This window comes from Astyanax mexicanus, chromosome 20 (genome assembly GCF_023375975.1).
Source record: "Astyanax mexicanus isolate ESR-SI-001 chromosome 20, AstMex3_surface, whole genome shotgun sequence".
Taxonomy (NCBI): domain Eukaryota; kingdom Metazoa; phylum Chordata; class Actinopteri; order Characiformes; family Acestrorhamphidae; genus Astyanax; species Astyanax mexicanus.
The window spans coordinates 39,943,058-39,967,117 of record NC_064427.1 but is presented as its reverse complement, the minus strand read 5'-3'; the positions used below and the strand labels follow the sequence as shown (position 1 = coordinate 39,967,117).

The window sequence follows — 24,060 nt, the reverse complement described above, 5'->3', positions numbered from 1 at the left end:
CACATCTGAAGACCAGACAATGTCCTGAAAGCGAGCGCAGAGAGCACCTAGCACATATATATACCACATCGACATCCACATAGACACACACATATATTTATATATGTATGCCTATAGCAGAGTTTATAGAACTTGCCAGAGGATTTTGAACAACCGGACTGCCAACGACTATGTAAGCGCAACTACTATGTCCTCCGCAGCGGATTTGATGGCTCTGTGTTGAGCATGTGCGGCAAGAGGTGGAAGAGGATATGCCCGGAGATGGAAGGGATCGCCAGATGAAGGGTATGCCCACGCCGCAGTGATTCCACGGCCGATCTTCTGAAAGCAGGGAGCTACCGTCCTCTTCTCCCTGAAGCTCCATCCTTAGCCATGAGGATAACACCACTGGGGCTAAGGCTGCTATGCTTGATCTGGCTTTGGCCTGCTGCTCTTCTCAGTGACAACCAGTTCCACAGCCGCCGCAAAAACAAGGACGCCTATATGGGGGAGAATGCACGGCACAAGCATGGAGGGTGAGGCTGATGCTGAATTTTTAATTTTAAAGCTGCTGTGCAACACGAGTAACTCTTTATTTCAATTCAATTCAGAGTTGAAGCTTTGTAGATGATCTTCACTTTGTTTTAAACTTTGTATTTATCTAAATATTTATTGTAATTGTTGCTAAACCCAAACAAAAACTTAAGCATAAATAACTCTAATCATGCCTTAACTCATATTTAATACTAATCTTACCTTAACAATTCAATTTAGAGGTTTTAAATGGAGGTGAATTTTGCATAGACAAGCAGGAAAAGCTAGACAATTCTCTGAGCTAGCATTTTTCTCATTACTACCCTTAAACAATTTTAAAATTCAGATGATCCAGTGATGTTCAGGAGGTAAATGTACACCGAATAAAAATGTCCAGGGTTTTGAACATATATATTTATCACAGACTGTGGTAGAGGCAAGTTTTTGAAAAGTCAATGCTAATTCCCTATTCATATGGACCACTTACACATGGAACCCCAAATATGGGCATAAACAACATGGAGCCGACTACAAAATGACGACACGACTTCAGCGGTCTATTAAATCCTTACAACAATGCTACAAAACATCAACAACATCAATGTATGAGCAGGTGTCCCAATACTTTTGACCAACAGTTTATCTCTGATTACATACACTCACAGCCTCACTCATAGATGTTAAAAGAAGATGCATTATAAAGACAGTTGCATACATCAGCATTACAACATTAAAGGCACAATAACAGACAAACCATTTATCTCTTTATTTATTTTAAAATGATAAATTTACATAAAGTGCACTGTGTTCCAGAGTGTGCCTAAACTCATATTTAATACTAATCTTACCTTAACATGACCATTGTCCATTGCTCATCTTTGCTCAACAATTACCCTTAGCAATAGGAAAGCCTGGTTCCAAGAGAAATGCATACATATGTGATTTAACAGGCATTTTTTTATTGAGAATTCATGCAATGTGTACTAAACATGACTGATGATATGACACTTATTCATATGTACGAATTGCTGACTTAACCCAGACAAGCAAAACTCAAACCATTTAATCAGAGCATGCTACAAAGAAACCAGTGTAATTTTATGCCCTGAAAACCAAAACTTAACCTCTCAGCCCCGGGGTCTTGGGTTCAAGTCCCTGTCTGGGTAACTTTGTTGTTTCCATATTGTCCCCATACTGTATCTGTGTGGAGTTCCACCAGGGGCTCTGGTTTCCTCCTACAGTTTAAAAAAACATTGTGATCAGGTGAATTGATTACACTACGCTAAATTGGCCTGTTGTGTGTAAATGAATAAGTGTATATGTGTTTTATTGTAAATATACGTATCTGTATTCTCAGATATGGACTGGCTAGTAGGTCAGTTCCCTTAATGTTCAGTGGAGTCGTTCAGTTTAGGGTATACTGTGCATGATTGTAGTGTTTCTGTATGAGTATCTGGACAGGAATAATATTTTTTAAGCTCCATAATTGATCAGCATGATGTGGTGTTGCTGTTTTCTCAATTCTTTCCCAAGTGCATAGCAGCCTGGATTGTGTGTATTTGGCAAAACAGCACAGCTACCATAACCTAAACTCTGATTTTAAACTGCACCTTTTCTTAGGATTTTTAGTCTAACTGTGATTTGGAAAGCAGAATTACAATTATATCACCAAAATGAAAATGAAAAGGAGCTATCAAAACTTGATTACAACAGAGACTTTAGACTTAACTCCAATATTTGTGCAAATACAGTGCTTAATGTGTTGAATTGTAGTTTAGTAGCAATATTGGGGAAATCTCAGTATGCTGTGTTGATGCAAGTAAAGGAGATCCTGCATTTTGGCATTTGGTACATTTAAATTGAGTAATAAGCTAATAAGCTTAGCAGGCCTGGAAAACCTAAACTGGATGATTTAATCACTGGTAACACTAAAGATCACAAAGTTTCCTTAAATAGATGAAACCAACAGTAACTTGTGTCCCAATTATGAGAAGTAAATAAAGGGTCCATGGTCTAAAGCATCAACTGTTAAACATGGTGTAGGCAGTATTATGGCACAGTCATGTATTACTTTTAATGCATCTATGCATCTGTGCCACTGGTGTTAATAATGTGACTGCTGATAGAAGTATCAGATTGAATTGAATTCAGAAGCATACAAAGCTTTATTTTCTGCTCAGATTCAATTTAAAATAAATTCAATTGCTTACTGTGAAGGACAATCTGATGAATAATAACACAAAAATCTCAAGCTAACAATCTCTTTAAGGGAGGTTCTTAAATGACCGTGTAAGTCTAATGTTTTCATTTTCTGTGGACAAAACTAAAGACAAGCAACACCTGAATGTGGCTGTAGAAAAGGACAAATAGAAATGGCTAACCTAGTTGATTTTCGGCCTATGGTAAGTGAGGTAAAATAATTGAATTCTTGCAATTACTAAACTATTGATCCAAAACACCATAACTACAACAGTACATTTCCTGGAGGAAACGTGGAATTATGCAGCTAAAGTAGTTCCCTCTATTCGCTTTTGTAATTGCTATTGCTATGATGGCATGGCTAGATGGTTGCTATGGTATTCAGATTTCAACTCAGAATTTAGAGGATCCACAGTGAGAAATATGGAACTTTTTATTTCCACACAATAATGGGCATGACTATGGGCCCTATCTTAGCAATCTATTGGTGAGCCGTCAACTGTGCAAAGTCAGACCATAAATAATCTCAATACTGCCCCACATTTATTAACACATATGGTCTAGTTTTAGCACCTGAGAAAGCTATTTTGATCTTTCTAGAAATTATGTTAGATTAGAATTGGGGGAAATCTGATTCTAGATCAGCTCTTCTGCTCCCAGCATTCTTTAAGACTCCACAGAGTTATGGTTTATACAACAGTGATTCAAATGCTTATTCTCACTTCAGTTTGTGTACACTTGTGGTTGCTTCTGTCATGAATAAAACTCCCTTGTGGTCAGATTACATCAATAAAACCAGAGTCTTCTGCTTGGTAGGATGCAGTAGGTGGGTGCTGAAAGGAAACAAAAAAAAAGTAAGACTGGGACTTTTATTGGATTAAAGGCCTCGGTATACTTCATGCGGAGACGTGTTCGTGTGGCTTTAGGGAACAATGTGACGTAACTGCGGAGAAAACGAACAGCCACAGACGTCACTCAGGGGCTTCACTCGCCGTGTCGTGCACATGGAAGCTGGGCGAACTCCACAGCCGAACACACAACATGACAACGCCTGTGATTGGTCGTTAAAAAAGAGGCGTGTCAAGAAAACAAACATGGATGATTTCGAAGAGACACTCGCTGAGCAGGTACAGCACTACCGTCACCTTTATGATTCCTCATTGAGAGATTCATACCAGAGCTTGTCTAGACCGAGCGCGATGGGTGATCATTTTCTGGTAGTTATGAAACTTAACTTTACTAACGTCACAGCACCACCTGCAGTTGTGGAGCATACTAGACAGGCAAAGCGAAACAGCCGCAGAAAGTATTCCAGCTCAAAAGCTCGCGAAAGCACGCTCGACTTCATGCAATGCTCATGAAATTAATTTCGCTGGAAGTATGCCGAGGACTTAAGGCGCTAAGGAGTCTGCTTGCTGCTGGCTTCGCTCTCTGAACCTGCGTTCACACTGGAACATGACGAGTCGCTTGTGTCGCCCAGCGTTTGTAGCTTGTGAGCGTGTCAAGCTCAACGCTCGCGTTTATCATGGTCCAGCCTCCGACAAGAAAAAAGGCACAAATAAGGAATCACTCGGCCACTTTATTCTACAGCTATAACTCCCGAACTTGCTGGACTCTTGGGCGTTTCTGTGATTTAACTGCGCTGGAAACGCAGCCGTTTCCGCAGATCGGCGTGGGTCCACCCCGTTCAACAGAAAGAACAGAGAAAGAAATGAGAAATTTAGAGAGCAGAAGCTTGAGGACGTCAGACCGCCTTGTTTATGATTGGTCCAAAGAAAAGCTAGAAGCCAATCGGGTTAAAATGTCACTTCAATGCATCATAATTCATTTGCATAAAGTTGAGAAAAATTCAGCTCTGTGTCGCGGCAACAAATCACACCCTGCCATAGGAAATGAATGGTCGCCTGTCGCTTTCCAGTGGGAACGCAGGGTAAGGGTTGGGCTGTATATGGTGCTTTCCCCACGTCACATCCTGCGTCCAGAGGAGGAATGGAGGGAAGGAGCTGTAATTGGGGAAATGGGACAGCTGATCCCTTTTTGATAGGATGTTGACTACCGATGAACTGAGCCAATCACAATGCTCACTTTCAGCACATACCGGATACTGCCCAGCCAATCACAGCTTCTGGATAAAGCTCCACATACAAAAATAAAAACGAGAGCTCAATAAACACAATTGTAAATTTTAGAGATCAAGCTTCAAAGTGCAGCCTGATTAGCCATTGATGAAGGTTGCATGTGTAAATATGTAGATGCAGTGATGTCATTGGAAAATCCTTAAAATTCTTCCGAAGTAGGATGCTTTTATGTATCCTCCGTTGGAAGCCTCCTACAGGAGGATTTTAAGCGGCTTCTTTCGTCTCCTACGGTATTCAGACAGGCGGCGAGATGGCATCACGAAATCAGTTTCCGGGTCACGGAGGAGAGGAGAGGAGGATCGGTAGGAAAAAGGAGACACTTTTGGGGTTTCTGGACGCAGACCTGGTGTATGAGCACTGGCTACCTAGTGATGCTGCTTCAGCGGCAGGTCAAAAAGAGGCGATGGCTGACTTCACATCAGAGGAGTATTCTTCACCTGCCTAGTTTTGGGAGCATTGGTAGTGATAGGAGGCTACTATGAATCACGTGAACAGGGATTGGGTAGTTGGCCTCCATATTGAGTGGAAGATGAGATAAAATTTGAAATGATCTAATAATTACTGATTGTTTTTTAAGTGGTCTACTCTAACTCAAATAGACAGGTCTACTTTTTGTTTATACTCAACATATTAAAAAAGGCATCCACAAATGTGTATGTGTGCTAGTTGTTGCATTTCTACTTGTATTTAGATGTTTATCTCTGCATAATAATATTTAATAAACATAATAAAATGTCTTTTTCTCTTTCAGGCGTATAGACTTTAAAATGAAGAAGTCCGACAGTACCAAGTCTCTGCTGATTAAATCAGAGCAGCTGCTACGTATCGAGGACCATGACTTTGCCATGAGGCCTGGCTTTGGAGGTGAATAGACCCTATTGCACCATCACCCTGCTGCCATACAGAAACACACACAGTGTGCTATAGCCATGGAAAAAGGGGGCTACAAAGTAAGACATGTCATGTTCATGTGCCAATCTGGCAACCTGCATGAGCAGGAAACTTTCCAGTGTTTGGAAATTATACCTTTGTAGCCCTTTCACACACTCGCTCACATTTTTTACTAACTGTTCATGCTCAAAAACCCTCCAATGTTGCTGCATTAAAAATATTCTGCAAAGATTTGTGGGCCAAAATTATCGCACAGAAAGGTGAAAACTCATTGCCAGCTATCCCAAATGCTTGACTGCATAAATTTACCTGAACTGCAGGTTTAGGGGGCAAACACATTTTCATACAGAGCCTAGCTTTTTATTATTTGCTCAGGTTATGTTTATCTGATATTAAAGTTTGATCATCTTAAAAATGTAAGTTTAACAAAAATGCAGTAAATCTGTATGGGCCAAATACAGCAGTTTGTACTTGAGTTTTGAAAGGGATGGTTTTGACAGTTTGGGGGCGGGGTCAGGGTCACCTCCCTCAGTGAACGCTATTGGCTGATCCCAGTAATAAACTGCTTGATTTAGCAGATACAATATAGATCTGCAGCCTAATCTAGATCTCAGTTATGACCTGTCCTCACTGATGTAAAGCAAAGTCAGTAAAAACTGAAAATAATAAACAGCTAAATAGCTAAAGCTAGCTAGTTGTTAGGAATGGCCATGAGTAACGTTAATACTCATAATTACTCATTTTGAATATAAAAAAATCGATCAACATGTTATGACATTTGCAACTAAATTGAATCACTAAATGTCAGTTTGTTTGGGTGCAAAGTCTCAAACCTAGTAAAGACGAGAGAGGCATGGCTACAGAAGAAGAGTGTATGGATACTGGACTGTCCTTTCTGCAGCCATTGGTCTATTTCCAATAGAGAATGTGTGGCGAATTTTAAAATGAAATATGTGACAACAATCCCATACTGCTGCACACGTTGAGATTTTAGTGGCAAAACAAACGCAGGGTGTTGTGAGAAGGAATAGAGGCATTGTCCCAGTTTTTTGGAACATGCTCCAGGCATTAAATGCAGGAATGGATGTATAGTATATTAACTTATGAAAACAAATGAAAGTTGACTAAATAAACATCAAATATTGTGGGTTTGTTGGGTCTGCAACTCAGTAATGATCAATATTTACCATGCTGTCGTCACGTTTTTGAATTGTGGATTGTGCAGATAAAGTTCGCTTGTATTTGAATAAAATAGAGAGTAAAAGAGTCACATTAACTGTCTGGAGTGATTGAGTAATAGGCATTTTTTTAAAACATGTTCTGAAATTTCACAGTTCTCAGTATAATTTATGGAGGATTTGAACACTGACAGCTAAATTGTTGGCAACCTCACTGCCAACCTATATTGAGCTGCTTCAGCATTCTGTGATGCTCCAGATCTCTCTTTACAGCACATAAAAAGGTTTCTGGCACAACAGCAATTTGAACAAGAAATCAATCTTGAAAAGATTATTTGAACCCAGTTTAAATTTATTACACGTGTGGTGCAGATAGTATTTTTTTGGACATTTTTTATTTTGGAGTGAGCAACAGCTAGATTTCATGGTGCTAGGGCTACAACGATTCAGAAACTTGTATGTATAATTGACCCTCCATGTCTATTGTTTTAATTGCAATATTCTATTATACTTTATACAACAGTTAGTTCCGACCTCACAATCTGATTGGTTGAGAAGTGTTCTAGCCGTTCTGATATTTGTGATAACATCACGGCCTTCTCACACTAAACCTGTATCACTCCGCTGACGCGTTGCTGAGTAACGGCGTATATACACAGGACACCCGCAGCAGCGTTAGCTTAGCACAGGCTAGCGCTCAGCCGCGGCACGCTTGTCTGCAGCGCTGACTCGTCTTTTGTGGAAAAAAGGGAAAGAAAATCACTCGGCTAATGCCGTCTGACAGCCAGAATGCTAACCAGCCAGGCTAGGCTAAGCTAAGCTAATGCTGAGCTAAGGGAAGCTACTCCAACCTAACCACAGTCCAGCCGGCTAGCTAAAACCAACACCACCCAGCAAAACAAGCAGAAATGCTCAAAAAATGTGCAGCGTTCACCTGAAGACGACTCCACGCAGCAGGAGAGGAGAGTATTAGCGTTATTTCACTTATTCACAATTCTGATTTCAAGCTAATGTTCGTGGTGTTAGTCTGTATGAACCATACACCGTTTTGTAGTTAAGTTTCAGTTCTGTTACAGTTGTTGTGGAACTACTTTTTGGCGGAAGGCTCAGTCCATATTAAAGCTTATTTATTCTGAATTTCTTAAAGTTCTTTGATTTATTTTCTTTATTCATTTTGTAAAAAAATAAACTGTTGTATAAAAGCAATAGAACACTCGAGGTCGTGTGTTATCACGAATAACATCACGGCTGTGATGATCTACAGTAATCGCCTTCGGCTTGTACCTACGGCCGAATCACAGCCGTGATGTTATTCGTGATAACACACTCCCTCTCGTGTTCTATTGCTTAAATATCTTATATTGCAGATAATTTAAATTATAAAATCAATAAAAAAGATGTTAACAAAGAAAATGTTGCTGGGTAACAGCACTGATTCGTACACTGTGTATCTGATCAGCTTCAGATACAGTACAGTACTGCACTGCGCTAGCATTAGCAATAGCATTAGCATTAGCGGTGCTGCATCCCCTCAGGTGAACTTGACTCAAGCTGCTTAAAAAGTGCTTGTAGAGAGAGTGATGAGCGCTGTGTGACTGTACTTTACTGCCGCTGTGAGCCAGAGAGGAGCTAGCAGGAGAAATGTGGGTTAGAGTGTCAAATACTGCAAGTCAAAAACGTCCCTCCTAAAAACCACAGTGACCCAGATCAGCGGCAGCGCCAAGCAGACAATGCACACTGAGGACACAGATGTGTTTTTACGTGCAGTAATCTGGATTATAATCCCAGCCTGCCTCTCGGAACAGTCTTACAGGGCAGCCAGGGGCCTCAGCCAGGGGCCAAAGTGGAGATTCGGTCAATAAAGTAATCTCACACACTAAGATTATCCTTTAATGATTTCTTTTTGTCCTGTTCTGTTTTAGACTGTGTGTGTGTGTGTGTGTGTGTGTGTGTGTGTGTGTGTGTGTGTGTGTGTGTGTGTGTAAAACCTCTTTTGTATGTATTATTAACCTCTTTCGATAGTGATTATATTGGTTGTGTTTTTTTTTTATTATTCATGTATGTGTGCCTGACAGATTCGAATAATAATAATAATAATAATAATAATAATAATAATAATAATAATAATAATAATAATAATAATAATACTAAATTATATATATATATATATATATATATATATGTTTTATTCAAGCTATAAAATTAGAAAGTATCAGTGTCTGTTGTTTGGCTGTGGCATTTTTAGGAATTATATAAAAAAGCAAATGCAAGCAGAAAATGACATAAATATAAGCAAAATATAATGTATTGTAAAATATCACAAACCAAATTGTAACGGTGGAAACAGACGGGATGCGGATTTATATGTGGGTAAGAACAAGACTTTAATAAATAACAAATAAACAAATAGACAAATAAGGGAATAACAGATATATATGTACATAAACAAACAAACAAGGAGTAACGTAAAACAGATAAGTGACTAAACTAAACAGATAATAACAAAACAGGGCTAGGGAATATATACAAGGGTAAATACGTAAATAATATACACAAAATAAACAAAGAAACAAACAGGAAATAAACGTGACTAGAAATAAACAAGAGCGTGAAAATACAAACAACCAAGAAACGAGAAATAAATTACGTAAACGTGGCGAGACAGACAACACGGGAAGGTGCAAAGACCGACCGATAAACAAGGACTAAAGTGTACTAAAAATAGTAACATGAAACACAGAACACCTGGGGAAGGGGCGTCACACACGTGACGGAAAAGTACTGGAGAAACACACTAGGAAACGGGGAAAACACAGGAAAACATAGCGAGGGCGTAACACAAATATTATTATCGTTTCTACTTTTCATAGAAAACGTGCCAGTGAGGGGATCTTTTTTAGGTATCACAGAACCACAATACATCAAAAGGTTCTATACAGAAACATACACTGCAAAAAATCCATTGGCAAAAACTAGACAAAATATATGCAAATTAAGACAAATATATGTATGTTAAGCAAAAAAATCTGCCAATGGGGTAAGCAAAATTTTCTTAGTAAGATTTCTTACAAAAAGCAACTGCAAAGTCTCAAAATGAGTGAAGAAACACCTAAATCAAGCAAAAGAATCAGAATAACTTGGTTGCTGCTTGATTGTGTTTATTTTGAGTTCAAATTACTTAAAATAAGGTACAAATTCTAAGTAAGAATGATTAAGATAATTATCCCTAAAATAAGCAAAATAATCACGTAAACACTTACACAATGCTTAAAACAGACAAAAAGTCTCATCAGAGAAGAAAATAAGATTTATTGCCCTAAATTCACTTTTTGCCTAGAAAAGTTCACTTTTCTTTTGCAGTGTATACAATAGCTTCCATTCTTCATCCACAATGAAGAATCATGCAACAAGTAAAAAAAAAACAATTTAAGGCTTTTTTGAGTTGATTTTGTAGAACTTAATAAACACTGCAAAAAACTAAATCTTAACAAGTAAAATGATCTAATTTCAAGGAAATAAATCTTATTTTTTTCTCTCATGAGACTTTGTGTCTTAATAAGCATTGTAAGTGTATGATTGATTTACTTATTTTAGGAAATAATGCCCTTATTGAGACTTATTTAGAAATGTACACCTTATTTTAAGTCATTTGAACTAATAATAAGCACAAAAAAGTCACCAGTCATGTTATTCTGATTCATGTGCACAAAGTTAAAGCACAAAACAAGGGATTTTTGCTTGATTTAAGTCTTAATTAACTGATTTTCAGATTTTGTGATTGTAGCTTATGTTAGGAAATCTTTGCTCACCTTTTTGGCAGATTTGTTTGCCTATTTTAAACATGTACATCTCAGTTTACATATATTTTGTCTAGTTTTTGCCAATGGATTTTTTCCATTTGCCAATGGACCACACCCCTGTGACTGTGAATTGAGGCCAGGCAGTTTACATTTCAATACAACCAACAGTATTAAATGTGTGTCACAGGCTGAGCATGCAGCTAATCCCTGAGTGACTGCAAATGTTTCAGCTACATCATACTTTAACTAAGATCAGAGACACAGGATCATCATTCAGGCTGGATTTCCCAGAAATTAGATCATATGCATAAAGTTAGTATGTAAGCCAGTAAACCAGTTTGCAGTAAACCAACAAAACAGAACACTTTAAATAGGTTAATACAACTAATATAAAAATTGAACTAATATAACGTTTTTGAAAAATATATGTTTTAATTCCTTTTTCTCCTAGATTTCAAATGGCCATATAATACCATTATCCCCATCACTTGTAATGCTCCCAACACTAAGAGGTTACACCATCACTGGGTAACCAGCACGATCGGAGGAAAGCGCAGCAATCCAGCTCTGAAGCATCAGCTAACAGACACTTGTGCTGACAATAATTACATTGGGATTGATACCATCCAACTATTTCTTTTAAACTGTAATGTTTTCTGTATGATCTTATATATATTTGCAAAGTAGTATGCGTCTAGCTCTAAATGTTATTGGTAAAAAAACACAGATAACATTTTCAAAACATTCCTGGAACATTAGTTTTGTAACGTTACAGACTAACCTTCCTTAACCCTTTGTACAATATTACTAAATGTCCTTATAATGTTATCTCTTAGCTGGGATGTGGAAAGAGAGCACCATCTATCCATCAGCAATCCTCCAATCACTCAGATTAGTGGCAGACTGCTGGACCACCAGGAATCCTCCAAAATGACTTTCTGCAGTCTCAGATTTATTCAGACCTTTCCTGGCAAGCCTTTTCAGTGTATTGGAAGTGTATTGTGGCTTTTGGGAGCATTCCTCTTGAGCAATGGCCTCCAGTTCACTAATATTCTTGGGTTCTTGACGCAACCACCTACTGCAAAACCCACCAAATCCAGTGCCAGAAGAAGCAAAGCAGCTCAAGAACATCAGCGAGCTCTAATCATGCTTCACTGTAGGATGTTTTTTTTTTTTCTCCTCCAGACATTGCACTGATTCACAGGCTCAAAAAGTTCCAGTTTTATTTCATCGCTCCACAGAACAGAATCCTCAAACTTCTGTGGTTCTTTTTAATGGTTTTAAGTGGAAAGATGCCAACTTTTGTTGTAGTTCTGGTTCAGAGCACAGGCACAGATACCTTTTAGTGCTTAGTATGCAGTATCTTCTGCCTGCTGCCATTAAAATCATGCTGGAGTTCTGTAGCAGTATCTCAGGGGTTTCTGATCACCTGGATTCTCAGGTACTGGATGTCAGACAGTAGTAGTATCCTCTTTCTATCATATCCAGGTAGTATAGTCAGGGTTCCTTTAACTATAACTCACAAATTATGCTTACAACTTTATCTCTTTGAACATTTGAGAGCTTTTACTGTATTTTTGTGTCCTTATCTTTGTTTGTGCAGCCAGTGCAGTCTCCTGTCTTAGATCTTAAAACTCATTTGATTTAGCCCTATTTCTAAACATGCAAGTCAAATGTCACAGTCAACTGGGGGTGCTTTTCCACCGGCATGGCTAAGAGCAGCAGAAGCAGCTAAATGAATGAAAATGAATCAACAATGGTTCACTGAGGACCAGCAGCACAAGTTTTAAAAGGAGCTCAGGTTCCGCCGTGTTGTTTTTAAATTGCCTGCTGTCTTCTGTTGACGCCCACATTCACATACGTAGTGAGAGACTCCTTAAAGCAGTGGAAACACGGGCCGGTTCTTAAACGGTTCGCAGGTTCGCAAGAACCGGCTCCGGCACCGGCACTTTTTTGGTGGAAAAGAGGTATGTGAGGTAACTGCATGGCCTCCATCCACATGTTTGGATACGTGTTAGTAAGCTGGGCACCTCAGTTCCACACAGTTTTGCACAGATATTTCCAGTTACAGCTGAATTCACACTTTTAATCCAAGAAAAACACTCTTTTTTACACCTTAAATAAGCTCAAAGTAGCTCCACACTTCATTTGTAGAATTCTAAGGGCCCTGAGAACTTTAAAACCCTGTTTATACAACAGTACCCTTTAGCTAGTTCTTCAGGCAACATCAAACCTAAAATTTTAAATCACAATAGGTCAACTGATGCATTTACAGAGAATTAATTTTGTAATGTTTTTTTCTTTCCTACCTAGTCGTTTGTGTTCGTCAGTTGACATATCATCATTGCCATGTTTTAAATGTCAGAGCTTTTGTAATCCGACCAGTGTGGAGCTACTTTCAGCTTGTTAATGGTGTAAAAATAGTGATTTATTTGCATGGGCAACCCTATGTATTCCAGCCCAGCACCAGTTTACTAACCAGTCAGCACTCAGTAGCAGTAACACTAGCATATTTACTGCTGTAGAACAACTGAAATACATTATTCTATTATATAAAATGAAAGGAACACACAGAACAAGTGGTTTAAAAATAATTGCTCAGGTGGTCAGACTCTATAAACATCTCTGGCTGTGCAGAAGATGCATTTTTGACCCGTGGTTCTCTCTCATTACTTGATCCCATTGACTGTAGGTAGCTGATGCTCTTGACTTCCAGTTGCTTACAAGGTCAGAAATTAAACATGCTTTATATTTGACAGCATCTGTGACTCATCAGCAACCACTCTGCTCTCAGCAGTTCCCACTACACGACTAAGTGATCGCCGAGTGATCGCAGACTTGCTTCCAAGCAGAGATTTCTGTTGCCCTTCAACAGAAAAACAGTCTAAGGCTAAAAAACCATGCTAAAATGTGTGTAGTGTTAGCACTTGTTCCTGATCACTTTTCTGTGCAGATGATGTTGTGTATGCAATGCTTCATAGTAGAATAGTGTACTCTTACTAGTATATCAGCTAAACCTGAAACTTATGTTAAAATGCCATATTAAGGTTTGTTATGGAGATTTGATTAGCCTTTATGACCAACATACAAGCAAGATTCATCTGGCAGTTCTTTGGATCTTGCTTTAACTTCCACAGTTCCCATTAATTTTTATATCTCAAGGGTCATTTTGGACTGTCGACACAAAGGAAAGATAATTTTTTCACTTATTTCTCTGAATTCCCACGTTTTCCTATTAGATTTCCCTTGTATTTTTGACATCACATACTTTAGACAATCACCAGTTTCCCTGTGTGTTCAGTAAGGATTACAGTGCCAATGGAAATCTTGTTTTTTAATAGGAATCTCTTGAATTGTCAATGGATAACAGTCTCTAACAACTATTCATTACCATTGCCTAACCCATCAAATATAAACAAACTGGACATTTTACTGTAGTTTACTCCACAGATCAAAAATCTAACAGTTTAGCCATGGTGCCCAAACTTTACACCCAACTGTAAAGTATATTAAAGAGGTGAAATGGTAGTGCGGTTGTGTAGCAGCTGTGAGAATGTCTCTGTGTTTTGTTTTCTACAGCTGTATTTGCTCTTTAAGGAGACAGGGATGTCTCTGTGTGTCTCTCTGTTTGGTAGAAAAGGCACAGGACCACAGTAATCAAAACACAGGGATTAATTCTGGGAGCACTTATCTACACAAAGACTCACACAGCTAAACATCAGCCCAACTCAAGCCACAGAGTGGATCTGATGTTGGGCTCTTATAGCCCAGGGAAATACGGGGAACAGTACCCAAAACCAAACAGAGAAATCAGAAAAACAACATCACATTGTTTCACAGTGAGGCAAGGCTGTGTTTATGTACGGAATAGCGGAATCATTCCTTAAAAATGAAGAAAAGTAGGGGTTTTTTTTATTCATGTGCTACTGTGGGCTACTGAAACATCTGCATCATGAACTACAGTGTTTTGGACACACATTATTTTATTTTCAGTTCAATACCTTAAAAATAACATGGTGAACGGCTCTGTAATATAATTCTGCACCACTACTAACACAATTTTTTCCTGTTTTTGTAGTAGAAATAATGTGAAGCTAATGTTTGTGGCACATATTGTTTTAAAATGTAAGAATATTGTATTTCTGTTGATAATTTGATCTTATACTCTTATTTAATTTGGCTTAACCTGAAGTGGCAACTAATGGAAACCAGAATTCACCAGAATTATTAAAGGACTACTGATGATATAAATGGCTGGGCCCCAATTAGAGTAGAGTACTAGTTAATTGCAATTAATATGCTGATTACTTTTCTACTAATTACTGCTATTCCTTAATAAGTCAATAAGTTAATTTACAGTCTAAATATTCTATGTATATACAGCTCTGGAAAAAAATAAGAGACCATTTTATGAAATTAAAATAAAATTTGAGTTTCTTTGATTTGAGCAAATTAAAAACCTCTGGAATATAATCAAGAGGAAGATGGATGATCACAAACCATCAAACCACCAAACTGAACTGCTTGAATTTTTACACCAGGAGTAAAGCAGCATAAAGTTATCCAAAAGCAGTGTGTAAGACTGGTGGAGGAGAACATGATGCCAAGATGCATGAAAAAAAACTCTTTGCATTATTTGAGGTCTGAAAGCTCTGCATCTTTTTTGTTATTTCAGTCATTTCTCATTTTCTGTAAATAAATGCTCTAAATGAGAATATTTTTATTTGGAATTTGGGAGAAATGTTGTCTGTAGTTTATAGAATAAAACAACAATGTTCATTTTACTCAAACATAAACCTATAAATAGTAAAATCAGAGAAACTGATTCAGAAACTGAAGTGCTCTCTTCATTTGTTTTCCAGAGATGTACATATTGAATAATTGTTTTAGGTTAGACACAGATTAGATGCAGCTCACAAGTGTGTGGTTCTGTTTTGTAGGGTCAGCTATTCCAGTGGGAATCGACGTGCAGGTGGAAAGTATCGACAGTATCTCAGAGGTCAACATGGTGAGTGTCTTCTGTCCTTCTGTCCCTCAGGTTACTGTTCTCACACCAGGTCACTGATATTGGTATCTGGTAGAGATCACTGGTTGGAATGGAACTCTGAATGGATTTAAATGGATAGTTTTAAAATCAATATTTTTAGGCAGTGGTTCTCAAACTGTGGTATAGTGCAAAAGTATTCGGCCCCTTTACTCCCAGTGCCGCTGAAACTCACTCCAAAAGTTCAGTGAGGATCTCTGAATGATCCAATGTTTATCTAAATGACTGATGATGATAAACAGAATCCAACTGTGTGTGATCAAGTCACCGTATAAATGCCCCCTGCTCTGTGATGTAAGTGGTGTAAGATGGTTAAAATTGATGGGAAAATTGAATGGAGATAAATAAATACAGGACCAATCTGGAAGAAGAGAACCTGTTGGAGTCTGCAAAAGAGCTGAGACTGGGACAGAGATTTATTAATCTTCCAACAAGACGATGATCCAAAACATAAACAAAATCTACAATGGAACGGTTCACAAATAAACGTATGCAGGTGTTTGAATGGCCGAGTCAAAGTCCAGACCTGAATATAATGGAGAATCTGAGGAAAGAGCTAAAAACTGCTGTTCATCACAAACCAACGTTTACCATCCAAACTCACTGAGCTCCAGCTGATTTGTAAAGAAAAACAGGCAAAAATGTCAGTCTCTTGATGTGCAAAACATGGAGATAGAGACAAACCCCAAGAGACTTGCAGCTGTTATTGCAGCAAAAGGTGGTGCTACAAAGTATTAATGCAATGGGTGCTGAATAATATTGCACGCCCCACTTTTATTTTAGTTTTTTATTTCTAAAAAAAGTTTAAAATATCCAATAAGTTTCGTTCCACTTCACGATTGTGTCCCACTTGTAGTTGATTCTTGAAGCCTGAAGTGTGGCAAAAGGTTGAAAAGTTCAAGGGGGCCAAATACTTTTGCAAGGCACTGTATGAGTAGCATCCCGAGGTGGTACACTAGATGACGTCAGAAAAATTCTGCATGCTTGAAAAAAGGTTAGGACTGAAACCTGTAAAGTTTTCATCTGTAATTTTCTAACATTTACATTTGTTTGTGTTCAGCTGTTATAACCTGTATGTAACAGGTTACAGTTTAGACCTTTACTCTCAGAACTATAGTTTTTACAATTATTAACATCAGACTCATTGGCCATAGAATAAACCCCTGTGGAACACCACAAAATATGCCATATCAACCACTGGATTATAAGGCTTATTGTGCAACACTAGTAAGGAACAGGGGTGTTGCCATATTTTTCTTCTAATTCAGCAGGTCTCACTGCGGGGTGGTGATGGAACTGTATTTCTTATAAACATTTTCAAGTGAGCATGGGATATAAATCTGCAGAGATTTCTTTCCTGAAAACTGTTTGCATTGTGTGAGAAAAGTGCATTGGTTTATTTACAGTAAGATTAGATTTCCAGATTTCCACTAAGGCTGGGTGCAGCAGAATTAGCATTAGCATTAGTGGTTAACCTATGTGCAAAAGAACTCCTGTATAACTCTGTACTTCAGTGGAGTGTCTTTACTGCTCCTTAATACCTGACTGATAAAATTCATACATAAGGAGCACCGGATTATAAGGTTTATTGACGATTCTTAGGAAAATTAAAGGAAAAATAGCATATTGAATTGAACCACATATAATTATTGTTTTCTTCAATATTTAGGTTGACGTTTTCTGATATTTAAAATGACACAATCTATAAGCGTGTGTGTGTGTGTGTGTGTAGGACTTCACGATGACCCTCTATTTAAGACATTACTGGCAGGACGACAGACTGGCCTTCCCATCCAGCAACAACAAGAGCCGGACGTTTGACGCTCGGCTTGTGAAGAAAATCTGGGTGCCTGACGTTTTCTTTGTTCATTCCAAGCGCTCTTTTATTCATGACACCACCATGGAGAACATCATGCTGAGAGTATATCCAGACGGCAACATTCTCTACAGTGTGAGGTACAAACACGGCCTGATTAAAGAAAATGCTGGGCAAAAATGCATATAAAGTGCTCTGATGTGACCACAAGCTAAAAATGTACTATATACAAAATATATTATATATAGGTGTATACATACCCAAAGGGTCTGTGGAATTTATTGAGGTTTATTAGGAACACTACACTAAGGGCGTTTTCACACCTGTAGTTTGTTTCTCTGGTCAGAATCAGTTACTGAGTTTGTTTACTAGCGTTTTCTCACACTGTTCGGTCTGGTTTCACCAAAATGTGCATCAATAAACCACGCGAGCAGCCTGTGTCCTCTGATTGGTCAGAGCTGTCTGACCCGGGAGTATGTTAAATATAATTATAAGAAAAAAGTAAATACAGTGAGAAGATTTTGTGTTCCAGCCCATATATCTGTGCTTTAAACACCGAACGCTGAAACGTTGATAATTGTTCAAGGCATGAGCTCCACAAGATGTTGGAAATGTTGTTAAGATTTTGGTTCGGGGTGAAATTATTGAGTCTTGCAGTTCCTTCAAAACATTCAAGCTGTGCAACTCTTGATCTACCACATCTAAAAGATCACTGAAGAACACAGAGCTGAACTCACTGTTATGTGGGAGACGTTTTTACTTTGTGACACAGTAAATTATTATGTTGGAATTATGCAATTCAGATGATAAATGGTCAGCAATTCTAAAATCAGCTGTAGGATTCAATTGATGGAGACTGATGGAAAAACTGTGTGACAGGAAAATGTTCCCCACAGTATTACACCACTTTCACCAGTCTGAACTGTTCATATAAGACAGGATAAATCCATGGATGCATAATGTTGGCATCAAATTCTGACCCCACTACCTGTGTGCCTTATGCCAAACATTAACTGCCCACGACTGGATGATTAGATTTCCTAAATGTGTCTTAGAGGGTAAGTTCCCTTTACTCATGGTTTAACTTCTCTGGATGAACCAGTACATTTTAAATACGTACCAATTTATGTATTTAAAATGTACTTTACTGTACATATAAATAAAGTACAACCAGAAACAAGAGTATAACAACTAGGTAACTTTCTTAAAAGTACCTACGTACTTTCCCAGAATATTACCTTGTAGAAAGAGTATATACCAAATACCAAAATACTTGTTCTTAAATGTAGGAACAAATAAAGAACAGGAGATCCTGCAATTTCCCTAAACTTGTGGTGCAATTTTCATATAATATTATAATCATTTTGCCCTTTGTTTATGGCAGTTATTAAGGCTTCATTCCAGTCACACTCCAGGGAATTACAGCGTTATTATTATTCTAATAATTTTATAAGTTTGAAAAAAAAGAAGATGATAATCTGATTTCTGCTGTTAAAACAGTCAGGGTGGAGTAGAGTAGGAAGAAAATGTATAGTTTTTAATGTCAAGACTAAATACAATAATATTTATATATCTATAATATATCAGCAATCAGGAATGCTGAGATTTAATAGAAATATTCATTAATATACAGTAATTACACAGTAATTACACAGTACTTACTGAGTAATTACTGTGTTCTTACTCTCTAAGTACACAGTATTTATCATCTAAAACACGGGCTGTAATATAAAGCGAAACCCACACCTGCAGTCCAGCAAAAATATTGCATGAAGCAGCTTAGCAGTACATTTATTTTTATAAATGCAGTAAAATTAGAGCTATTTTAATCCTATAATGTTCTTATACATGCTTAATCAGTCAATGCAAGTCAAATGAAATCTACATTTGGTAGTATTATTTTATCACAGCTTTTAACATGATTCATTTAATCAAATTGTACACAGAAATAGGTTTGTTACGATTTAAAATAACCATTCAATTAAATCAACAAATCAAATCTGCAGTCTGTGCAATCTGTGGTACTCTGTACATTTTGATTATTTTTTGAGAACAGAGGATGACAGAGATCAAAAGATATTGTCACAATTTGATACCAACTTTATAATGTTGATTATTGTACCATATTTTTCACACTATAAGGTGCATTGGATTATTAAGCGCACTATCAATTAACAACAATTTTCTGGTCTATTTCCATACACAAGGTGACCGGCTTATAATTTAAGTGCATTTAAGTGGCACTTGTTAGGAACAGGGGTGTCGCCATGTTAGTCAGACAAGTCAAACCAGAGCTGGATGTTATTTTGTACACAGATTTCTCTCCTGAAAACTGTTCATTTGGGTGAGTAAAGAACATCCGTTTATTTACAGTAAGCTTAGATGGCTGGCATGGTTGGCGGGTAATGCTAATGCTGCTCCAGCAGTGCTAGCCGGGGTTGGGAGCAGGCTACAAGCCAAGAATACTTACCTCTGAACGATAAAAGAGCTAGCGCTTAGCAGCTAATGCTAATACTGCTGGAGAACTAAACTGAAACTCCTGTTTAACTCTGTACTTCAGCAGAGTGGTATTACTGCTCCTTAATGCCTGACCGGATTAACAGGTGCGCTGACGATTTTTGGTAAAATTAAAGTAATTTAAGTGTGCTCTGTAGTCTGAGCATTGGTCGCTAAAATAATATGGCTCATTAATGTTTTGGAAAATTTGGCTTTTACTAAGACAGGTATTAAAAATACTGGTATAGGGAAAAGAGATTCACCAACTCTTTCCTGTTGTTAAACTTGCATCTACTCCATCCATCCATTTTCAGTTAGCCACTCCACCTTCAGAATGTACAGCTGCCACAGAGGGCTTAATACAGTGAACTGTAAACCTGACATCTTAGCGCAGTCTGTGAGGAGGAAATGCAGCAAGATTTCTTTTAAATTCTAAAAATAGAATTTATCTTTTGTATTTGCCCAATGTAAACTTTGTCAGGGATAAAGACCATTTTATCAAACATTTCATCATAGTTTTTCGAGAGCTGGTGTCCTTTTAAATTTTTTGCCCTGCCCTTCAAACAGCCTAAGTCTTTCATTGATCTTCACAACAGTGACATTATAGTTTATATAGACAAGTATAGTTTCATTATTCTGAGGAGCACAGTTGATCTACTCTCTCTGGGTGGGTAGATTGCGCTCTCTCCTCATAACACTCCTATTGTGATGCTGGCCAGCACAGGCGTCTGTTAGCCAATGTATCAGAGCTGGGTCACTGCGCTTTCCTCCACTGTGCATATGCTTCATCGGCAGCAGTTTGAAAAGGGTCTGTATCGGAGGAGGCATATGCTTGTACTAAGCCTTCTAGTGTTAGCATTGCTAGTGATGGGGGAGAACTAAGAAGTGGGTGGCCTTTCAAATAGTGGAGAAAAAGGGAATACAGTTAAAGAAAATAAATGTAGAAAATGAATTTGCCCCCTTAAGTAAGAAAAAACATTTTAGTCACATAGTTTGATTGATTTGCGATGAAAACACATGACGCAAAAAAGAACTGGATTTTCAGTTACAGACTTTAATAGGTTAATAATTCACTGAGACGCTGAGAAAAAAAAACACATTCACAAGGAACCAAAAAATGTGTGTGTTTTAGTTTTAACAAACGTGGGCAGGGCGGTCACTTCAGGTGTGAACGCTGACGCGGTTGTTGTTGAAGTGGTTTCAGTATCTGTAGTGCACACACAGCACTGTGTACTTTATCAGGTGTGTCTAAACGAACCAGCCTTTGATTTAAAGCTGTGTTTGCACATTGAGTAAGGTGTGTATTTCACCCCCAAAATAAATATATAATAGTAATGGACTGCATTTGCAACACAAACACATATGACAACATATGTGATCATTTCATTAGGAATTATGTGACACTTACACTCTAGAAATGCTGAATTAACCATCTGGAATACCATAGCAACAGCAAAGGAACCACATGGAAAAGCATAGCAACCACCTAGAAATCCGTAATAACGTATTTACAGCTAAGCAAGCAGTTGGACTAGCATGGAAACCTCTTAGCAACAACAGTCATTTAAATGAACAATTATTAATGCTGTATATCTGTGCAAAACTTTGGCAAATCAGCTTCAAATAAATTTCATATCAATTATCAGAATAGGGTTCAAATGTGATCGTCTTAATTGAAGTGTGGCATGATTGTTGGTGTCAGACAAGCTAGTCTGAAGGCTTATTAGGGGTGTCACAATTTCAATATTTCATCGAAATTGATCAAAATTATGTCATGGTCTCGAGCCTCGAAGTCAAAAAGAGGATGGACGATCCCTCCCTCTAAACTACACAAATGGTGCAGCACACTGTAGCGACGCCGCGGACATTGTGACTGCTGAAAGAGCAGCTCTTTCTCCAGAGGATGTGAACATTCTCATCTTCTTAAAGAAAAACTTAAAGAAAATATAAAAATAACAGTTGTTTTGTCTAGCCTCAAATATGTTAATAGTTTTGGTACCTTAAGGAGCATCTTTCTCTCAGATAAAGTTAATAATATATCTTTACTAAAGAAAAAAACTTCTCATTCTCAGGGACCGAAAAAGTCTTAAAGTCTTATTTTTCATGTTTAACTGTTATAGTAGGATAGAGTTCAGTTTGTTAAGGCTCTTATTGTTCTATTATTTTGTACATGACTGTTCCTGTATTTTTTATTATTTATTTTGTTATGTTGCACATTGCTGTTTTAATAGTGCACACTGCTGCTACCAAAAAAAGCCACTAGATGGCATTACATATATATCTTAATTAAATTATTTAAATTTGACCATTAGTGCCTAATGTGGTGTATTACAGATCACTTGTATCACTTTGCATCACTTATATCAAGCCCACCTTTTGAAATAAGATATTGTAAATTTGATGAATCAAACCAATGACTGACCATAGACTAATCTAAAACTGGCATAGGCCTCTCTGCTGTAAAAAAAAAAAGAAAGTCAAGAGAATCGAATCGAATTGTGACCCTAAAATCTGAAATAAAATTGAATTGAGGATTTAGAGAATCGTGACACCCCTAGTGCTTATATATTGTGACAGTTTTGTAACAACATATTTTTTGGCACAACATTGAAATTCTTTAAAATATTATCTGTCCTACTGCCATTATTGGAATTTATTGTGGAAAATTGTGAAAAGAAAGTTATATGACAACATACACAGAGGTAGCTCTGGTAGCTCACTCTGTATATCTGTAATAAGCATCTCAAAATGCAAAAACCAAAAGACATTGAGGCAGATGAGCTACAATAGCAGAATACCTGATTGTCTTCCACTTCATTCAGACAAGAACCGAAAGCTGAGGCTAAAGTGAATCTTCAGCTCAACGACTCAACGACACTACACCAATTTAATATTTATATTTTGTTAGTTTATTCTTTCTTTATTGTATATTTTCTATTTTTTATCTTTATGCGGCATACTTGGCGAGGGGCAAAGAAAGAATTTCATTGTACGAGGAAACTTGTTTCTTACTGTGCACATGACAATAAACTATTTGAATCTTTGAATCTGAATAAACAGGAACTGAAGCCTAGTCTGATAATTCTCCGTTTTAACTGAAGAACAGAATCTGGGGTCAGAATTTGCCACCAATTGCATTTCATATCATGGCTCCAAGCATAATAATGCACCCTGTAACAAAACCAAAATTGTCTCAAACTGGTTTGACAATCAGTGTTCTTCAAAGTGGCAGAATGAGAGATTTCTACATGAGGAATTTGGGGAAAAAATCCACACTGTTACCTTATTTCCAGCAGTAACAAATCTATAAATATTACTTAAATGTTTCTAAACGTTGTGCATTTTTTATTAAAAATAAAAGTAAAGTAAAATCTAAGTATATAGATTTATATAGTTAGTATATATAATTTATACACAAAATAAAGAAAGAAAACACTTTGAATGAGAAGAGAAACACACTACTCGGCAAAAAGTTAGACACACCCCTTCTTATTCAGTGTGTTTTCTTTCTTTTTACATTGTAAATTTAATATTAAAGACATAAAAGTTCTACAGAAACACATGCAGAATTATTTAGTAAAAACAAAATATGTTTTATACTTTAGATTCTTCGAAGTACCACATTTAGATGAGTCTCGGTGTCTTAAAGGAGTTTCTGGAGGTGCTGATCAATAGTCTTCATGCCGTGAAACTCCAGCTGATCCCAAATCACCCATCTCAGTTGGGTTTAGATATATATGTCTTAGTTCATTACACAAAATAGTGAGCTAGTTAAATAAATAGGAGCTCATAAGAAAGATGCACTTTTTGGGCAATATACTTACTGAGGAATGTTAAGTAGACTTTACCATCATTTTTAGCGTGTCTTAGCGGTGTGATTTAGGCCATATTTACGCAAAATACGAGTTGAACTCAGCATAAAAGTGCTGCAGGAATCTGCAGGAGCTGTGTGATGTATTCATGTCAACATTGACCGAAATCCAAA

At 37.5% G+C, this 24,060-nt stretch overlaps 1 protein-coding gene across 2 annotated transcripts in view; it reads left to right on the top strand.

Annotated features, from left to right (window-relative positions):
• Positions 1–24,060, top strand: part of gabrr3a (gamma-aminobutyric acid type A receptor subunit rho3a) — a 36,500-nt gene continuing 12,440 nt past the window's right edge. For both annotated transcript variants that reach the window (XM_049468616.1, XM_015605383.3), the window contains exons 1-4: positions 1–515; positions 5,602–5,714; positions 15,660–15,727; positions 17,496–17,719. In XM_049468616.1, coding sequence (XP_049324573.1) covers positions 373–515; positions 5,602–5,714; positions 15,660–15,727; positions 17,496–17,719 — 548 coding nt within the window. In that variant the 5' untranslated portion in view covers positions 1–372. The remainder of the gene's footprint in view (positions 516–5,601; positions 5,715–15,659; positions 15,728–17,495; positions 17,720–24,060) is intronic.